This window comes from Zonotrichia leucophrys, chromosome 5, assembly GCF_028769735.1.
Source record: "Zonotrichia leucophrys gambelii isolate GWCS_2022_RI chromosome 5, RI_Zleu_2.0, whole genome shotgun sequence".
Taxonomy (NCBI): Eukaryota; Metazoa; Chordata; class Aves; order Passeriformes; family Passerellidae; genus Zonotrichia; species Zonotrichia leucophrys.
The window spans coordinates 7,147,027-7,165,588 of NC_088175.1; the positions used below are offsets into that span (position 1 = coordinate 7,147,027).

The 18,562-nt window shown below is 42.2% G+C and overlaps 1 protein-coding gene across 7 annotated transcripts in view; it reads right to left on the reverse strand.

Moving 5' to 3' along the window:
* Positions 1-18,562, reverse strand: part of EVL (Enah/Vasp-like) — a 147,697-nt gene that overhangs the window by 65,612 nt on the left and 63,523 nt on the right. For 6 of the 7 annotated variants that reach the window (XM_064714526.1, XM_064714527.1, XM_064714531.1 and 3 more), the window contains exon 2: positions 4,363-4,531. In XM_064714526.1, the coding sequence (XP_064570596.1) occupies positions 4,363-4,531 (169 nt within the window). Of the gene's footprint in view, positions 1-4,362; positions 4,532-12,737; positions 12,866-18,562 lie in introns of those variants that run through there. The other variant, XM_064714525.1, reaches the window with a different exon arrangement.

An 18,562-nucleotide genomic window follows, 5' to 3' on the forward strand; every position in this document is an offset into this window, starting at 1 on the left:
GTAATTAAAATAAAGAAGGTCTCCCTGTTTGAAGCATAGTGGTTTTTTGCAGGTGCTTCTGAGGGATCCTTGCTCTAAAGCTTCATATGTCAGTGAGAGAGCACATCTGCCAGGCAGAGCAGACCAAGAGTTCATCTTTTAATCTTCAGTTGCTGTCTACAATAGGTGAACTAGAGGAGCTTTCACTGGAAGTCTTGAAGAAATAAATCATGTATTTGTCCATAGCATACAGTTCTTCCTGTAACTCTTCCCTTAGAATTTGACATAAAAGCTGAAACATGACATTTTATATGCCATTTTTTTTCCTTTTCAACCCTCTTTTAGTATTTTATACCTCAAAACAGTGTAGTCTTACTCTTATATCTTACTGATATAAATGCCTATGTTGTTTTGAAGCCTGTTAAATTCTGTATTTCAATGATCTTATGTGGCAAGGAGTTTCACAGACCAGTCATGCATATCATTATGTTGGCATGTTCAAATATTCCCATCACTGTAATGTTTAAAACAAAAAGATTTGCTTCACTTCTACCTAGTGCTCTCCTTCACCCTTTCACCTCAGTTTCAGGTGTAGGCTCCCTGGAAGCAACAGGGAATTTTAGAATCTGTAAAAAAGCTCAAAAGCAAGAAGAATTTCCTTTTGATTGTGGAGCTGTGACCTGTCAGTAGTGATGGTGGTGGCTGAATGGGGCTGGAGGGGACAGAGTGGGCCTCAGGCCAACACCTGAGGTGTAACACACAGCCAGGATCATGGGAAGGGTTCCCACACAAGCCTCACTGCCAATACTCCTGCTTATGGAACCAGGACAGGACAAATGCTTGTTTCTGCAGAGCATGAAATGGTTCAGCAGCTTGGGCCCTGCCATGCTGCCAGCACTCAGGCTCATCTCTCAGGGAGCTGCCATGACTGCTAAAACAGCAAGGATATAAAAACTGCTACAGCTGAGGCCAGATTCTTTACTTCTCTAGGCAGGCCCAAACCTGATGAAGTTCTAATAAGTTACAACAGTGATTAATTGGTCCTTTCTTTTCAAATGCTGCGGTTGGCTAATATCACAAGAATCCTGTCCCTCTTTCAGTTTTGGCTTGGGTTCACATGTAAATGTCTCACTTTGCCCAAGGCCCTGAATTCACTTCTCAGCCACATGAGCACACCAGCCCCTCAGGAGATGTGATTCACTTTTGAGCTGCACCCTCCTCCCTGCCTGTTTGTTCAGCTCGTGCCTTTGGGTGATGAGATCATGCTGATCTGACATCACTTGATGTAAAGTCCTAATTTTAAACCTTCTCTTGATCAGGACTCTGGAATGGGGAGCTACTGCTTGTTACCTTTGTGAACTTGGAGTTCACACGTGTCACCTTTACAACAGGCCAGGTAACAACAACAGCTGGCAAGTTGCAACATGGGTGTAAAAGACATGATTGCCACTGCTGACTTCAACAATCACAGAAACATAGAATTGCTTAGGTTGGAAAAGACCTCACTGAACATCAAGTCCAAAATGAAGGCCTCAAGGAAACATCAAACTCATGACGTTGAGTGATTGCAACACTGATCTTCCCTTAGCTTCAAACCAGTTCTGGCCCCTGTGGCGACTTCAAAGCTTCAGGACAGCACCTGGGGGTTTCTGAAGGCTCCTGCTCAGGCCAGCACGAGCCTGTGCAAGGCTGCACCTTGTGCAGAGCAGGGAGGGAGCTCAGGTACCGCTGCTCTGTAACCCAGCACCGCCACCACACGCGGTGAGCACCTCCCAGACACACACACGGAAGGAGCTGTGGCCACAGAATGATGCTCTACCAATTACACTCATCTGTGGTGAACTCTACAGACACTGTCAGTTAGAGAGGGAGATAAGGTGATGAGGAGATAAGGTAACCAGAACACGAATGCAGCATCATAAGCTACAGCACATGCACCAAAAAAGGAATGGAAAAGAGAAAGACAGCTAGACAGAGACAAGACAAGGAGTCTACAGAAGAGGATATGTGGAAAATGAAAAAGAGGATGAAAATTAAAGAGAGATATTATTAGATGTGTAATATAAACCAACAAAATTAAAAGGGACATAAAGTCAGGCAGGGATGAAGCCACAATTACTCCAGCCTGTGCCTTGACAAACAGTACGTAAGAAATGTATAAATTGTTCTTCCATGGTATTATTGTATTACATATCTTAAACTAGCTTCTCAACTCTTCAAAAATCTGTGTACCTTCATCAGCTTCATCATATGCCAAATCACATTTTAGCTGAAGATTGGTCCTTTTCAGAAAGCTATGTCTTTTCTGGCAAACCAACAGCTTCACTAAAGCCTCAATTTCAGTGAGATTTAACAGAACCTGAGAGCAAGCATGAAATGGCTTGAACAGAGAATTATTTTAACTGAAATTCATTTCTATTCTCTTTAAATGCAAATACTTAGCAAGCCTAGCAAGCTTATGATTCCATGTGAGACTCATATAAAATATATTGAATTCTGAATCTTGAGACTTTCAGAGTGATCCTTTCAATACTAGTATGTTGTCTTGATTTTATTGATAATACTGGATTTTTATAATCATATTTAAAGGGAACACTTTGTTTAAGGGCAGTTTTAGGTGACTAAAGTAAGCAACTATACTTTCTGTTTATTTAAAAGAGGATTTTTAATCTTTAAACTCTAGAGAAATATATTCTTCTACCTGTTTCCTTCTGAACTGAGATGATTTTTAGATAGCATGCAGCATCTTCATAAGTTGGAACATTTGCAAGCAAATAAAAGACTATAGTTAACACAAAGCATGTTCAAAAAGCAGCTTAAGGTTTGACTTTTTATTATGTCCTACTCTTTAAGTTGCATATTCTGATTAAGACAGACCTCTGGTACTTAGTCTCCCTTACATACATACATATTGAATTTATGACTTCTGCTTCTTTTACACCAGCTATTCAGTTCCCTCTTAGATTGCAGTCACATGAAAATCATTGACATTCACCAGCTGGCTATGTAAAATAAAGAACTAGCATGGCCTAGGACAGAGCAGTACTGGCCTTCATAACTGACTAAGAAAACAGTGTATTTCATTTAGTTTTGAAAATATTTTCTATTTCTGAATGGAACTGCTTTCATATAATGGCTTTGTTCTACAGAAAAAAATAAAAGCGGTCGCAAAACTTTTGGTGGATATTTCAAAAGTGCACTGCAAGTAGCTGAAAACCAGTGTGCTCAAAACCCACCTATTTTTGTTCTGCTTTTTCTTTTTCAGAATGATTACTCTGCATAGGCATGGTGTAGCAAAGTCACTGTCACCTCCAGTAAGCAACCTGAGTAACCTTTCCAGCTGGCCCAAGCACCTTTACAGCTGTCAGCTGAGGATCATCAGCATTCCCACAAGCAGATCAATCCATTCAACAGCTGAGAGGTGGTGGTGCCCTGGCTCCTGCCCTCTGGGTTGGCCTGACCTGGCTCAGCTTGGCTGGATTTGCCCTGCCCCTGCCAATGTCACAGCAGCAGCAGTGCTTGCCTCACCTTCCCTGGGGGCAAATTCCCACTTTTTCCTGATCCCTGTGCCATGCAGAAGGCCCAAGGGGAGCACAAGAGGTGGGCAGGCTGGGCTGCACTGCCAACCTCATGCCAGCACTTTGGGGGGATCCCTAAACTCTCAAGTTCCTGCTCTAAAATGCAGGTGCTGCACCACTACTCCACTTGGGTAAACTTTTGTTTGCGGTCCAATGGTGACACTCTGGTGGCACGTGCTGCCCAGCACAGCTCAAACCAGGCTGCTGGAGCCATGCTGTGGCAGCCCTGGGCTGAGCATCGTGCTCTGGTGGCCAACAGGGGTCTGATCCCAGTTCTGATAATCTAAATCCCATATTATTCCTTTAATACCCAAGGAGGTCTTGCAAAATTAGTCCGCTGTAAATCAGATCACAGTGTGCACCTAGGATTGTAAAGTGCATTACAAGGAACTAATTGCTTATCACAGCAATGTAACAACCACTCTTTGTGGGACAGCAGTGCAGAACAATTGATTTTTATTTCTATTTTTAATATAGCACTAAGAACAAGTAAAAGTAATTTGGGAGGAGTTGAGAGCAAAACCTGCAGAGGGAATAAAAGTAATTTCTAAATAAAAAGTTGGGGGTGGGAAGAAGTAACATTTAAATCTCTTTGACATCTTCCAAACATTTTTTTTTCAAATAAGCAGTAACAATTTATGATATATTGTGTGTGCAAAATATTATACAAAACCTGAATCGCTGGAGTATAAACAGACTAGATAGATACCTTGCAGGGAGCAGGAAATGTTGCATTAAGTATAGAACTGAGCTTACCAAATGAGATCAAAGGTTAATTTACAGGAAACTTGATGTAGTTACTCACTTGTTGATCCTGCAGTTTAACTCCAACTACCCTGAAGGTGTTTGTGGCCGTGTTGTGGTAGATGTTGATTCTGCTGAATCCCTGCTGGCCAGGTTTGATTGGCACCCATTTCTTACTGGTATCGTCATAGACCATAACTGAAGCTCGGGCTTGGCAAATACTCTGTTCACTGGGGAGAAAAACAAAAAAATCAGGAATGAAAAGAGTGAATTTGCTGCTTATTGCTTATTACTTAAACCTTCTAGAGGAAAAAAGCCAACAGAAACTATCAGTACTGCTTTCAACATATGTTTTATAAGAGATCGGCTAATCCTTCGAATGCACTCTGTTAAATTAAAGCTGACACGTTATGTCTTCACAGACTTTTAAAACCTCCTGTATGCTGCTGTTTTGAACCAATAATCTATTTTATATAAAACATTAAGCCCTGAGAAATAACCTGCATCACATAAACATTATGAAAACTGTCCAACAGCAAGAATGCTCTATTTATTTTATGTATCTATTGGCAAGCGAAGCCTTTTACATTTGTATGAAAACCTAGCAATATTTTACAGCTTGCTGACAAAACAAACGTGACACCCACAGCTGAGTTATACATTTCAAACTGGAAGCAAGCAGACCTTGGAGCAAAAGCCATGTTAGGTAAACTGAAGAAATCAATTAAGTTAATCCAGCTGACGCCTAATTCCCAGACCTGCTGACGCACTTGGAAGTCCCAGAATACCCGGAGCAAAACACACAGGAACTCTTTTCTCCTTCATCCTCATAGCAAGGAAAGTGGGGAAGGGGAATCCACAAACCTGGATGCATGCCAGCATTAAAGTATATAGCCACTGTTTTGTATAGTGTAAATAAGTATTTTTCTCCTTTACAGTCACTGAAATTCCTCAGTACATTAGCTCTTGTTTGTTAGTCATATCCTGAGTAATATACATCTAGAGAATCATAATAAAACACACCCTTCAAGGGCAATAAATGCCACTGGCAAATGCTGCGACATGTCAATACAGGTCAGATTTTCAGTTCCACTCTCCTGAACTCCCAGCCAGTTTTCTTATACCAGAGGGAATACAAGTTACAGAAAAAATTAATCCTGCAAATTTCGGAGCTTTGAGGTCTTTAAATATAACAGGGATTTTCAACAAGCAAATAGTGCACCTTATGCATTTATGATGCAGTTAGTGCATCTACATGAAACTGTTGAGATCTATGTCCTGCAAAAACTTTAGGTTCATGACTGTCCTGTTAACTTTAGACCTATACATAGGTATATACATACCTCCCTTCCTCAGCCCAGGCCATATTAAATAATTTTCGACAATGCAACAGCAAGTGGTTAATCCGCTTTGCACACAAATCCTCCTCCTCCCTCTTGGTTTGGGTTTGCCTCCCTAGCACACACACACACACACACACACACACACACACAGGAGAAGCTCCTGGGTGATGCCAAACCAATCAGCACAGGTTGCTGCACTGCCACTGTGCCAAATTACACCACTCGTAAATTTTACCAACTGCTGCACACCCAAACCTGCCTGACCCCATCACTGCCATCATTTTAATGAAATGGAGCACATTACTTCAAGTATTAAGAGGATCTGGGTTGATTACAGCAGCAATTTTCAATCTTTTCTGACCTGTGGGTCTCAAAAAGATTTCCAAGGCAGATGTATCCCCATGGTACACTAAAGCCTACTGACTCTGGCTTGTTTTGTCAATCACTTTGCACAGCCTCCAGGTAGCCCACAGGCCTCCTCCCGGCTGTGAGCAAAAGCCTGGAAAGTCCTCACAGCATTTATAGAGGGAGCAATGATGCCAGCAGACATCTCTATAAAGAACAAGGTAGGAAAATTCAGAATAAATTGTATTTTTGTTACCTTTCATAGAAACAGCTAAATTCTGTTACCAGAGCAATATATACAGACCAGAAGGCCAAAACATAATTTTATTTATATTGTTCAGAATTCATAAAATACAGCTTATCCACCAGTTGCTATTGCTTTGTGAGATACCTGGAGAACAGCTGCACCTTTGCTGATGTACTTACCCAGCAAACACCTCTCCCCACTGTTTTTTAAGGTAAGCTAATATCTTGTGGCAGCTCCTCCATATCTGACACAAGCAGCTGAGGGATTTGAGCTCCTTCCAGCCTGCCTAATCCTCCAGCTGCTGCAGGAGCTGCAGCCTGGCAGCAGTGGCAGCACTGCCTGCATCCTCCAGACCTGCCTTTGCTAGCAGGGGCCTTGTGCCACCTCCAGCTCCAGAGTGAGGGGATCATCAGCTGCCAAGGCACAGCAATGCCCTGCCCAGGAGCCAGGGGCTCCAGGAAAATGTTGTTCCTGGGAGAGTCACACTCAGCCAGTGTGACACCACGTCCTTCTCCTCAAGCCTTGCCAAGCACTACAAATCCTGCTGTACACTGAAGTAAGCAAGAGCACATCACTGCCTTCATCAGAACAATACTGTCTCCATTTCAGATGAATTTGGGAATCCACAAGCTGCTGCTAAATTAGTCAAAATTCATTAAATTATCCTTACTTCCAACAGACACTACACCTAACCATCCAGACATGGGTGCCTTAACATGGCATTGCTCACTGTGCCATTCCCAGACCCCAGCAGATACAGCAACTTTGCCTCCAGGCTTTGCTGCCACCAAAATCAACAGCAAAGGAGCTGCTGCTGCCCCGTGGCTGAAACACAGACCTCAGGAGCAGGGTTTGATGCACGACAGCCAATTGTTCCTGTGACATGAAGCAACAGCACACCAAGCTCCATCGCTGCTCTCCTGCAGTCAATGGAAGTTTTTCATCATTCATTTAAATGGAAACAGGATTGAGCCTGTTATCTGGCCTCCAGTGAAATAACAGAAAGGAACATAAAACAGCACACCAGGGGAATCCTTTCCTGCAAAGCACTTCATCAATCTTTCAGCATCCAAAATGCCTCCAGGGACCCATTGCTAGCTTGCTGTCTCCCCCTAAATGGAGTGAGACAACTCCAAGAGTTTAGTAACTCTTTATCCTGAAGACTTTCTACTCTTCCTATGCATAAAGGGCACAACTGTCCCACTGCTGCTTTAAGAGGCTTCTCTAAAAACAGCAAGAAAATATTCCCTTTATAAACCTCACTGAGAATCTCTGTATTACTCTCTGTACATTATTTTAAACACAAATCAAGCACCAGGGATTTCATGAAGATCTAGCAAAATTTTTGGTTATTTTTAGGACCATACATCACTGATGTCAGCTACATGTGACAGGTAATAAATGTGCTTAGTGACACAATTCTGAGTAGCCACATTCCTTCTCCATGGTAAGAGTTTGTTATATATTAGTATTTACATGTAAAATTATGTTTGCACACTTCTAGAACTTGCTTTATCTTCCTAATACACAAAAGTTATTGAAAATTTGTCATTTGCTGGAGGTCCATCAAATTTCAAAAACATAAAATATCAGGAATTCTCCTACTGGTATTTTATTTTACATTAACACTCAGTCAGACTCATCCACCTGAGTTCCCACCATAGGTAATTGTGTATAAAAATATATAAAAATTGAATCATATAGAGGTCTTAATTACAAAATTGTTCAGGTTTGTGCACAACATCTGCTTCAATTTGCAACACTTTACTATGAGGCAGATTAAAGTAATCTTATTTAAATGTGGAGAGGAGGGGGTTCTTCCTAGGGACCCCAAATCCTAATATTCACCCCTGTTTATTCTGAAAGCATCACATCTGTGGGAAGGCAAACCTCTGCACTAGTACCATTTGTTTGCCTGAAGTTACCTGACGTTAAAGAAAGTCTGCTTAGTTTTGTTCACAGGTGATATCTAAAATCGAGTGCTCATGGTTGAGATTTGTAGAATATTGTTTCAATACTACAAAACTGTAAATTAAGAAAAAAAGTAGTTTGCAGATAATACTGTTTGTTTCCTTCTGTGTGATACATTTTGACCCACTCTCATCCATCTCTTCTGTGTAAGATTAATCTTAAAAAATCAGCAGATTGGTTAAATTGGAGTGAACCATTCTCGAAAGGGTCAGCATTGACCTTTCTTGCCCAGCACTTTGAGACAGTGCTGCAGGGAAGGTGCCTTTGTCCTGGAATAACACTCCTGTCCTCTTCCATCTGTTCAGAACCTGAAAATGCAGTCCTTTCTTCCTGGCTTCTAGTAAGCATAAGATTACCAAGATCTATAGCCAAAAAAGAGCCACAAATGGAATAGATAACACCAGGATTCTTGGGAAAATACCTGTATTTTTTGTGAATTGTCACATGACAAGCAGTGGCTTGGCACTACCTGGCCCAGTGGGTAATCCAAATATACAAGCAAACAGCTCAGGCTGGAACCACAAAGGACCGGTCCCAGAGAATAAACAGGAAAAAGAGAGCAAAGCATAATGTTTGGAGGAGAGTCTGGCTCTGAAGGGTCTCTAAGGCTTCTCCCTCTCATTCCAGACCGAGTGGCCAAGCTGCACTGTGCTCCTTCACTGACCTGTTTTCTCTACTTACCCTGTTATCCTCTTAGGAGTAAAACTTTTGCAGAGCTTGGTACTGAGTGCCTGAGCCCCCTCTGAGGAGCAGCCTGCGCAGAGCCTGCATGGCACAGGGTTATCCCAGCCCTAGCCTGGAGCCCTATCCAGCCCCAAACCACCAGAGCTCACACCTCCAGGGCAGTGGGAGAGTGTTCAAATGCTTTCTCCTGGAGCCAGGACAAGGTCACACAGCTTTTGGGGGGTCACTAAATCACGCTCACAAAAGGAGTAACAAATATCCATGACCAGCTAACATTGGGATGAAACACCTAATTCTGTGGGCGTTGTGTCAGGTGCCAGGTGGACCTGGACACTTCCACTATACTTATCTACAGACACAGCTGTGTCCTTAGGACAGACACTCTCCTAGCAAAAGCTTTTTCCCTCTGAAAGTCCCTTGACAGAAATCAAGATCTCATGCTTTGAACCAATTACAGATCTACCTTGTATCAAGCTGCTCATGATTCTTTGACCTTTAAAGATGCTCTTTTCTTGTATTCATAGAAAACGCAAGTAGCTATTTATATAAGCATTTACCTCATTCTTAATTTCCAGCCCCCATATGTCCCCCCTCAATATTTTTACTATTAATAATTAAAGTTATTTTAGACTGATCTAATCAGATTTATTGGTGTGAGAAATTGTTGACATTACTTAGTCCTAGGCTTGCCTTACTTGAGAATGAAACCTCAGCCCAGAAAATGTGGGGGATAATGCACAAGTCATTTAGCACATCTTACTCTACTTGTACACTGGGGCTGCCACAGAAGTCACATTTGTGTGGTTAAACGTGACATGTAAGAAATTGCTGATGCTGATTTTAGAAGCTGACAGAATACTCTCAATGTCAGCTAAAACAGCTAATGTACAACCAAAATCCTGAATACAGAGATGTGCAATCTGTGCAGTACAGATCTGTGTAACATCAGAATTAGCAAACTACAAGTCATGTTCCTGCAACATTTTAAAGTATACTTCAAACACTAATATACTAATTTGCTAAACATTTTAATAGCTTTCACTTTAATAAATATAATAATGACTGGGATGCAGGGGAAGTGTTTCAGTAGTAAGCTGAAACAATGGACGTTTCTCTCTGACCACTGGATTTAGAGAACAAAAAACCTGAGAGACCCTCTGGACACGAGATAGTCAGGTCATTTGGGCTTCTACAGAGACCATAGCTGAGATGTGAGCTCGTTACAGATAAAGGCTTGTAACAGCCTTCCCACCAGAGATCCACCACCAGCTCTTCTCATGGCCCCACTTAATCTTGGGAGCCTCATTTCTCCAGCACAATGTCAGTCACACTTGTGACTCCTGGGACCCCCTGTTTCAGGGTCTACTTCCCTCTGCAACCAAAGTTGCAGCACAGCCGGTGTCACCATCGTTCACCTCTGTCCCAGAGCCCTGAAGAAACTTCCTCAAGCAATGCAGCAACACCTCATAGTGAAAATACAGCATTTAGCCCCTGATCCCACCAAAGGGCAGCCCCATGGGGGCTTTATAGCCAGAAAGGCACTTTCAGTCCTCAGTGACATGTAAATGCTTGACTGTTTTATAGATATTTAAATAGTAGCAGTCACACTCTCATATATAATATGGAGGTGCCACAATGACTGCCTCCAGTTGTTTTCTGAGCTCCATTTCCTGGCATTCCCTGAAAAACCAACCCATGGACCCAGTGGTCAGAAGTTCTCAATTTGCACTCACTCCTGGTTGCCTGCCTGCGCAGAGGGACCTACCCAAGAGTGCTGCCCTTGCTTCAGCCAGCCTGAAGGGAAGGTCCCAGAGAAGCTGCTGGTTTTGGTGTCCTGCTCACGTTTGCACATTCACCTTGCAGATCTTTTGGTGCTGGAGTTTGTCTGCACTGCCAGTGGAGATGAGCCTTTTGCACCCAGCATCTGCTGAAGGTGCCTGGCTATCACCTTTCTCCACTGCTAAACTCTAGCATCTGAACTGTTTAATATTAAATAATTACAAGAAAATAGTAAAAATATGAAGCCTCCTTCATAAGCAGCGCTTGAAAGGACTGACACTGTTAAATAAAGTCATGACACACCTGCAAAACAAATACATATTTTACAGAGCAGGAAATGGAAATACTGGTACTTATAGGGCCATTAAGAGTAAGATGAACACTGATTCACTTCCATAAGGAAGAATATTTAAAAATTACTTTCTGTTAGGAACAAGACATTAATTTTGAATTCTCCCTTACTACATTGGCATACCCAGTGGGAAGTGCCTTGTCCAGTATCTGCTGCAGATACCCACAGCAGACACATCAGCTGGAAACCAGGGAAGAGACAGTTTATGAGGCACCCAGGTTGCACAATAAGCCGGGACTTTGGCAGATGAGTTGCTAAATTTGGGAACACGCACACAATCCTGGCATGACCAGAGAAACTTGCATAACCTTCTGTCACCCCTCAATGCTCTTGACCATGGGAAAAGTGAGAAAAAATACAAAAAATTATACAGTATGCAAAACATGACTGCAGAGGAACAGATACTTGACCTGGGTCTGACTGTCAGCCCAGAAGAGCTCAGTCCTCAGCACTGCCAGCCAAGGTCTGTGAGAGCCCTGACCTCTCAGTGTCTGCCACAGCTCTTGAATAGCACATCTGCCAATCAGGGCAGATTTGGGGCCAGCAGAGAGGCCACAGACTGATGCCCTTGTAAGCCAGCACATCTGCTTAGTTTGTGTTGCTGAGATTTTAAAACCATGCACTGCTGTTAATTTTAACCCATCCCTCTTCTGGTAGGTTTTGTGAACTGAAGCATGAGAATTCAAATGACTCTCAGGGGAACTCCAGTTATCAGCATCTCAACTCAGCATGTTAAGAAACGCTTAGAGAGATGTGCTTTGCACAAGGCACTTCACTGGGGAAGTGGTGTGATTAAGCTAAGAGCCATTGCTGCCAGGCCATGCTCCAGGAAACTTTTCCTTCCAAGTTCCAACAACTGACTGCTAATGGGGACTCCTAATGGAGGAACTTCACTGCTCCATTAATGCTTTGAATCACAGTTTCTTTCTGTGAAGTGGGGCTCACTTCCAGATTTTATACACTACCTTAAAGATACACTTTGGGAGTTGCTAAAAGTAAGTATCAAGTAAATGCTTAAAAGTTCCTAAAAATGAGTCAAGTAAATGGCCTGGAGAAACACCAGGAACTCAATTAGACAAAAACAGTAAAAAAGCAACTCGACTGGATCAGGTTGCTATCAATATACACTACTTCCCTTCCCCCTTAAATTACAGAAATAAAAGTGAGAAGTACCTAATCTTGTAAAATATGAATTATGCAAAACTGAACTGTCAAGTGAAAATACATGACTGAGGGCTCTCACTCATGGGCCAACCATATCTGTATTTCAGGAGAATGATACCTCAAAAAAAGGCTTTGAATGATCATAATTATAACTAATGACCAGGAAAGGCAGACTCGAAAGTGAATAGAGGAAATCAACATAAAGATCTTTCATTAAAGCTGGCATCACTTTGCCTTGGTTCCCTTCAATCCCAGAAGAAATGTAAATAAACCTGTGACAATTCCCCTTGAGCTGATGGAGGCAGATCAGGAATGAAGAAACCCTCACTTCATCAAGTCAGCTTCTCCCTCACTACCAGGGGACGCATATTAATATAGCATTGCCATAAAAGCTTAATTACCATTTTATACAATTATAAATTATCCTATCAGGCTGTAACCAAAACACCAACCTTCTGTGTTTATCACAATACGTGCTCTCCTTCCCATCCAGTCGCATTAATTCTGGTCACCAGAGTCCCTGCCAAGAGTCACAGTCCCCAGGTACTTACGTGCCTGCCATGGAGGAGGACCTGGTCAGGCAGTCCCACAGAGGTGTACGCTCAGACCTGGCACGTGTGCTCAATTCCAAACAGTCTGTTTCACCTGAGCAGAAGACAGATTTGGCAGAGACACAAGCCAAGAGTCTCTATGAAGGCTTATAACCAAAACAGGAAAGGGAAGCGCTATTGAGAGAGCAGGAGGGCAGGAAGTAACATACAGCAGGGGCGGGGAAGGCACTTTAAAGAAGAAATGTATTATTTCTTATTGCTGCTTTGCTGAGCAAAAGTACAAACAATATAGATGAAGATTAGATGCGCCGTTGTTGCCTCATTGGAGGCATGGACATTAAAAAGTTTTCGCGCATTTTCTCGAGGCGCTGGTTCACTGTCCAAGAAAAAGCAAAAGCAAATAAAGCTCAACCCAGAAAAAAAAAATTGCTGTTATTCATTTATGGCACAGGTGTTTGCACAGCGCAGAACCAAACCCAGGGGCCCTGGTGGCACCAAGGGCCCTGCACCGCCTGGCAGCCAACCTGGCATCCTGCTGGGATCCAGCTCCAGCCCAGAGCTTTACCTGGCACAGCACAGTGCAAATTTTATCTCCTCACCTACTCAAATGCCTTTTCCACATCTGCTCAAGTTGACCTGGAGCAGAGGATGCAGGGTGCAGACACCAGGGAACTTCCCAAAGCACCCAGAAAACTGCAGATCTTCTCAGCTCTTGAAGACCTGCTGGAAACACAGTCAGAAGCCATGGTTTTACCATGGAGGCACACAGACTTTCTCTGGGAGTCAGCATCAGAGGCCCCGAAGTCTCTGCTAATGAGAGCAAAACCTGCAGAGCCCTGAGGAGACCGGTCCTCAGGAGATCACACGATTCCTGACATCCTTGCCGTGCTTTCAGAGTGTAACATACATTTGTAGAACCCTAGATCCCTGTTTAATACAGCAAAAAGAGAGATGTGTAAGAAATAAGCTGAATTTGACACAAACCCTTCAGTGCAGTTTCTGCTGGGCATCAAGGGCTGCAAACACTGCTGCACCTAAGCAGGGGAGCAGAGCTCTTTCCACCTTCACTGTTTTTCCTGTTACAAGAGATTACTTTCATGGTCCAACTGAAAGATCTACAGAAACTTGCTGAAATGGCACCTAGTGAAAACATGGGTGTCAAAATCTGGCTGCTCTCACAGCTGGTGGTACATCGCCTGCTCAGTTGCTGCTTCCAGTTCCTCTGCAGAAAATCTCTGTATGACTGAAGAGTTTCAGTTTTCTGATGGGGGCAGTTTAAAAGCCAACAAGAATTAAAGTTGTCACTGACATTTAAGCACAGCTTTTTCTGTAGTGCTTTTGTTTTTTCTCTATTTCTTTCTGTTTAATGAAGGATTTTATAATCGCTCGGGATTTCAATTTGGCTGCATTTTTCTGCTACTATATCCTTCTGCTTTGAGATCTGTGTGGATGTTGGACACTACCTTGTTTCATTAAAAAAAAATCCTGCTTTTCATGAATTTAAAATTTTTCAAGTGGCAGTTCCTTTGTATAGCTCACACATTGCCTAGACAATAATTGTAGAGTTAGTCAGTGCAAACAGTACTTTACTGCATGTATCAGAAAAGGACATAACCTGAAAAATGCATCTCCAAGTAAGTATGGACACAAATCACTAATGGCCCAGATCAGCCATGCTGGCTCCACTGTTCTACGCAGAAGGATGCAGGAAGATGAACTTAGATGAACTTATGAGGATGAAGATAAGCAAAGATCTGAGGAGCCTTTTTATTTCTCTGATACGTCTGAGATAGATATGGTCACTGATTTGGGGGAAAGGACACAGCACTTATGAGGTATGATAATTTCCCTGTTAAACCCAGTAGATATTACCCTACTTACACACAAATATCAGCTACAATAATATCAGCTAGAAAACTCTGGTTTTAAATATTTGGTTCTCCTGAACAAACAGCTTTGAGCACACCTGGAAACTCCCAGCCTCCCCTCTCCTGCTAGCACCCTGCATGCTGAAGGCCAGCAAAGAGCAGGTCACTACTGACACATCCAATGTCACCCTAGGAAACAGTGACAGTGAGTAGGACAAAGCCCAGGGCTGCCTTTCCATGCCCCTGTCATAAGCCAAATTAATTTCACTAAGCACCATGCATTCCAGCAGAAGTGCCTCTAATCACCTCTTTGCATTGCTAAAATGCCTCTATGGCCCTGCACTAGAAAGGGAGCACTTAGAAGGACACAGCACTCTGTGACAAATGACACATAAGACCGAGTAGCTGACTTCTATCCAGTCCTCACAAAGAACCATATGCTGGATAAACAGATTATTTCAGTCATGTGCTGAGATCTGTGTGAGCAGCTCAGGATTCCTAAACACAGAAGCGAGGCTTTACTTGCAATTAAGTGAATATTCCCATAGGTTTGCAAGCAGCACGTCTGCTGGCCATGTACTCAGCTTTCATGTTCCAAACACTCCCAAGTCTTGGATTTGCTTTCTTTTGGAGAGTTTCATTACCAGATGAATTGTGATTTGTATATGACAATAATGTTATGTATTTTCAATCCTTAGAGCTATAGGCTGAGCTAGAAAGGTGAATGCCTCAGCCTCAAAATGACTAATCTCCAAGCATAAAACCCAGGATATTTTTAAGAATGAAGTGAAACACTGTAGAATGTGTTGCTCATACTATTAAAAAAATTTGAATCACAATCATAGTATAAAACTGTACCCACCTACGAGTTAATTGAAGGTAGACATGATTAAAATATTTTTTTCTTAACAAGCATGTTTCAGACCTTCCAAATAACTATTTATACTTATATATCTGCTGGGTTTAGTTCTGTGTTATCCTCAAAAGGCAACATGTATATTGCACAAATTTTAAAATTTGCATATGGCAAGTCTTTCATTTAACGATTTCATGATTAAGAAATCTGGAAGTTCCCACTGAAATGTTACACTCAAATTTCACAAACTACAAGACAGTTTCATGAATATATGCACAAATGATATGCAACAGCATATAAAATATGCATTTATATATTCAGATTTGTAAATCTAATTTCACAGCTGTTAATAGTCTTTGAATCTAAGACATTTCCTCATACACTGAGATTTGCAACTGTTAAACATGCTGATGAGGCAAAAAAAAAAAAAAATCCTTGTCCTCAGAAAGTTTAACCCTGTATGTTAATGTATGCTCTTGCTCTCTCAAATAACTTTTTTCCATGCTCCCCATTCATTTGAAAGGAGCATGAGAGAAACCAGACAGAAGTGTAAAATATACTTATTTACTATTAGAAGAGTTAAAAATGTGCAGTGAGGTGAGGTGCCAGGTGCCACTTCAACAGGAAAACAATTGATCCTGCACTGAGCATATTTTATAAATCAGTCTTTTTGGGGATATTAATTTAGGATGCAAGTCCATCACTGCTGAGGGGCAAGGAAGTCTTTCCATGGACTTAAGAGGGACAAGATTTAGCCTTTTGTATAGATCCATTCAAGCAGTGATAAATAAACATATGGCAGGAAAAAAAAATCGTTTTAAAGGCCACGTGTTATGCAGGATTTGGGAAGCCCTATTTTTTCCTTCTGGGAAGCCCCTGGCTCTCAAGTCATGCAGTGCCCTCTGACAAGATGATTTCATCTCACCCTCGCTCTGCAGAGGGAACAGCCAGGACTCACCTGCTTCCAGGGGGATGTTTTGGCTGATGCAAACAGCTTAGGTATTGCCTGAAGGAAATAACTGTATTGCAAAGAATTAACTCCGTGGCTGCCTTCAATTTTCCTCTCTATAAAGTGTGATGAGCAGCGGGCAGTGAGCCCAGACCCCACGGTAAGCAGCATGGAACAAGTTCCAGACCATATGGAGAGAAATAAACTGCCACTTCATACACAGGGTATCTATACTGCTTTTGTGCTTGAGTCAGCTAATTGCACATCCGCAAATCAGCACATTTATAACAAATGGAGCGTTATGATATCATGGGAAATCTATTTAACATGATCAAAGTCTGCCAGGAAAAGTTCCCCTGAAATTATGGAAGTACTTAAGAGTCCTGAGTGCCGGGGACATTTTACAGTCCTTATTAAACAAACATTTTCCCATTGTTTCATGGCAGCTGGTGGTACCAAAGGCTGTATCTTCCAAGGCTCCATGCCAGCAGTCTCACTGCAGCCACCAGCATGGGCATCTCTGTACCTGGAGTTAGAACCAGCCCTACCACCCAGACCTGCTCCAGAGCAGGCAAAGAACAGCTCTCACCGACATCCTTTATGAAAAACCCTTTCCTTAGGATTGTTCCTCCTGAGAAGCTGAGGCCTCAGGAACAAAATGTAAACGATGGCTATCTGCTGCTGTGGAATGCAACAGGTGGATCTTTGATTGGTCCATGTTGGTTGTTTCTAATTAATGGCCAATCACAGCTGGCTCAGACTCTCTGTCCGAGACACAAGCCTTTGTTATCATTCTTTCTTTTTCTATTCTTAGCTAGCCTACTGATGAAATCCTTTCTTCTATTCTTTTATTATAGCTTTAATATAATATATATAATGAAATAGTAAATCAAGCCTTTTGAAACATAGAGTCAGATCCTCATCTCTTCCTTCATTCTCAGGCTCCTGTGAACTCTTTCACAAACAGCTGCTGTTCCCAGCAGCACCTCAGCTCAGGCCTACCATCTCCTTTCTTTTCCAGAAGATGAGATTTACAGTGTTGCAAACCTCCTTCTGTACTGCAGATTTTAAAGGGTGAACTTAGCTTTTCCACATAACTTTTTTTAAAGTTAAAGTTTAGCAATGCCCTTGATCTAAAGAGCCATTAGACATGGTCTAAGTGTAAATATAAACTTACTTGGGGTATCAGCTGAAGGACATTCTCATATTTATGTCACCAAGCATATGCTGTCCCCCAATATTGCTCCACAGCTGATGTATTTTCACCTTCAGCTTGCATTTTTCCTTAAATTTTGTAAACATGATGAGTGGTTTCAGCAGCTGTTGGCAGAGGTCCTTTCAACTGCTCACATTTCTTTTTTGTAGGTCTTGATTTATGGGGTGGTCATGTAAATTTCTGGGGTTTGTATGTGAAACAAGAAATACCAACTTCACAATAGCCCCAAAGGAAGACCAGGAGCTTCTCACTCAAAACTAGCACTGCCTCAATTCTGGTACTTACCTTAGCTATTTAATGCTATCCACCACTAAGAAATGCAACTCAAGCATCATATTTTGCTGAACAGATCAGATACTTGTATCATGGGACAGCCCTGTCACATGCGGTGGGCACCATAAGCCCATGGAAGGGTTTTTATCACAAACCTTTCAGAGGCTCATGGGTGGGTGAGGTGCAGCCCAGCAGGTGTGAACATAAGGAGAGGTTTTCTGATGTAAGAGATGCTGGAGTAAAGAAAAACCGTATAAACACAGCTCAAGAGCCTGGAGGGGAAGCAGCTGACCAAAAAACCATCAGAAATCACACGTAACTGTATTTTTATCAGTTCTCTAAAGGCACATGCCTGTCTGATGTTCAGGTCATATAATGTGATGTTCATTGGGACAGCACTTTTCAAGACAGCAACCCCATCCCTAAAAAGTGAGGACTCAAAGTGAAAGTTGTGCAGGCTCTAAAAGGCCAGGTTCACACCAAGATGAAGAATGCCTGCCCTTGTTTCTAGCCTTGTTTCTGATATTTATGTTTCTTAAAAAGGACAGGTTGGAAATAACATTTGACTTATAGGCACAGGGAAACTTCAACTTGCAGAAGGATCCCTGAAGGTGGAATGGGTACAGTCAGCAGTTTGTCATGTCTGCTTTCACTGCCATGTAA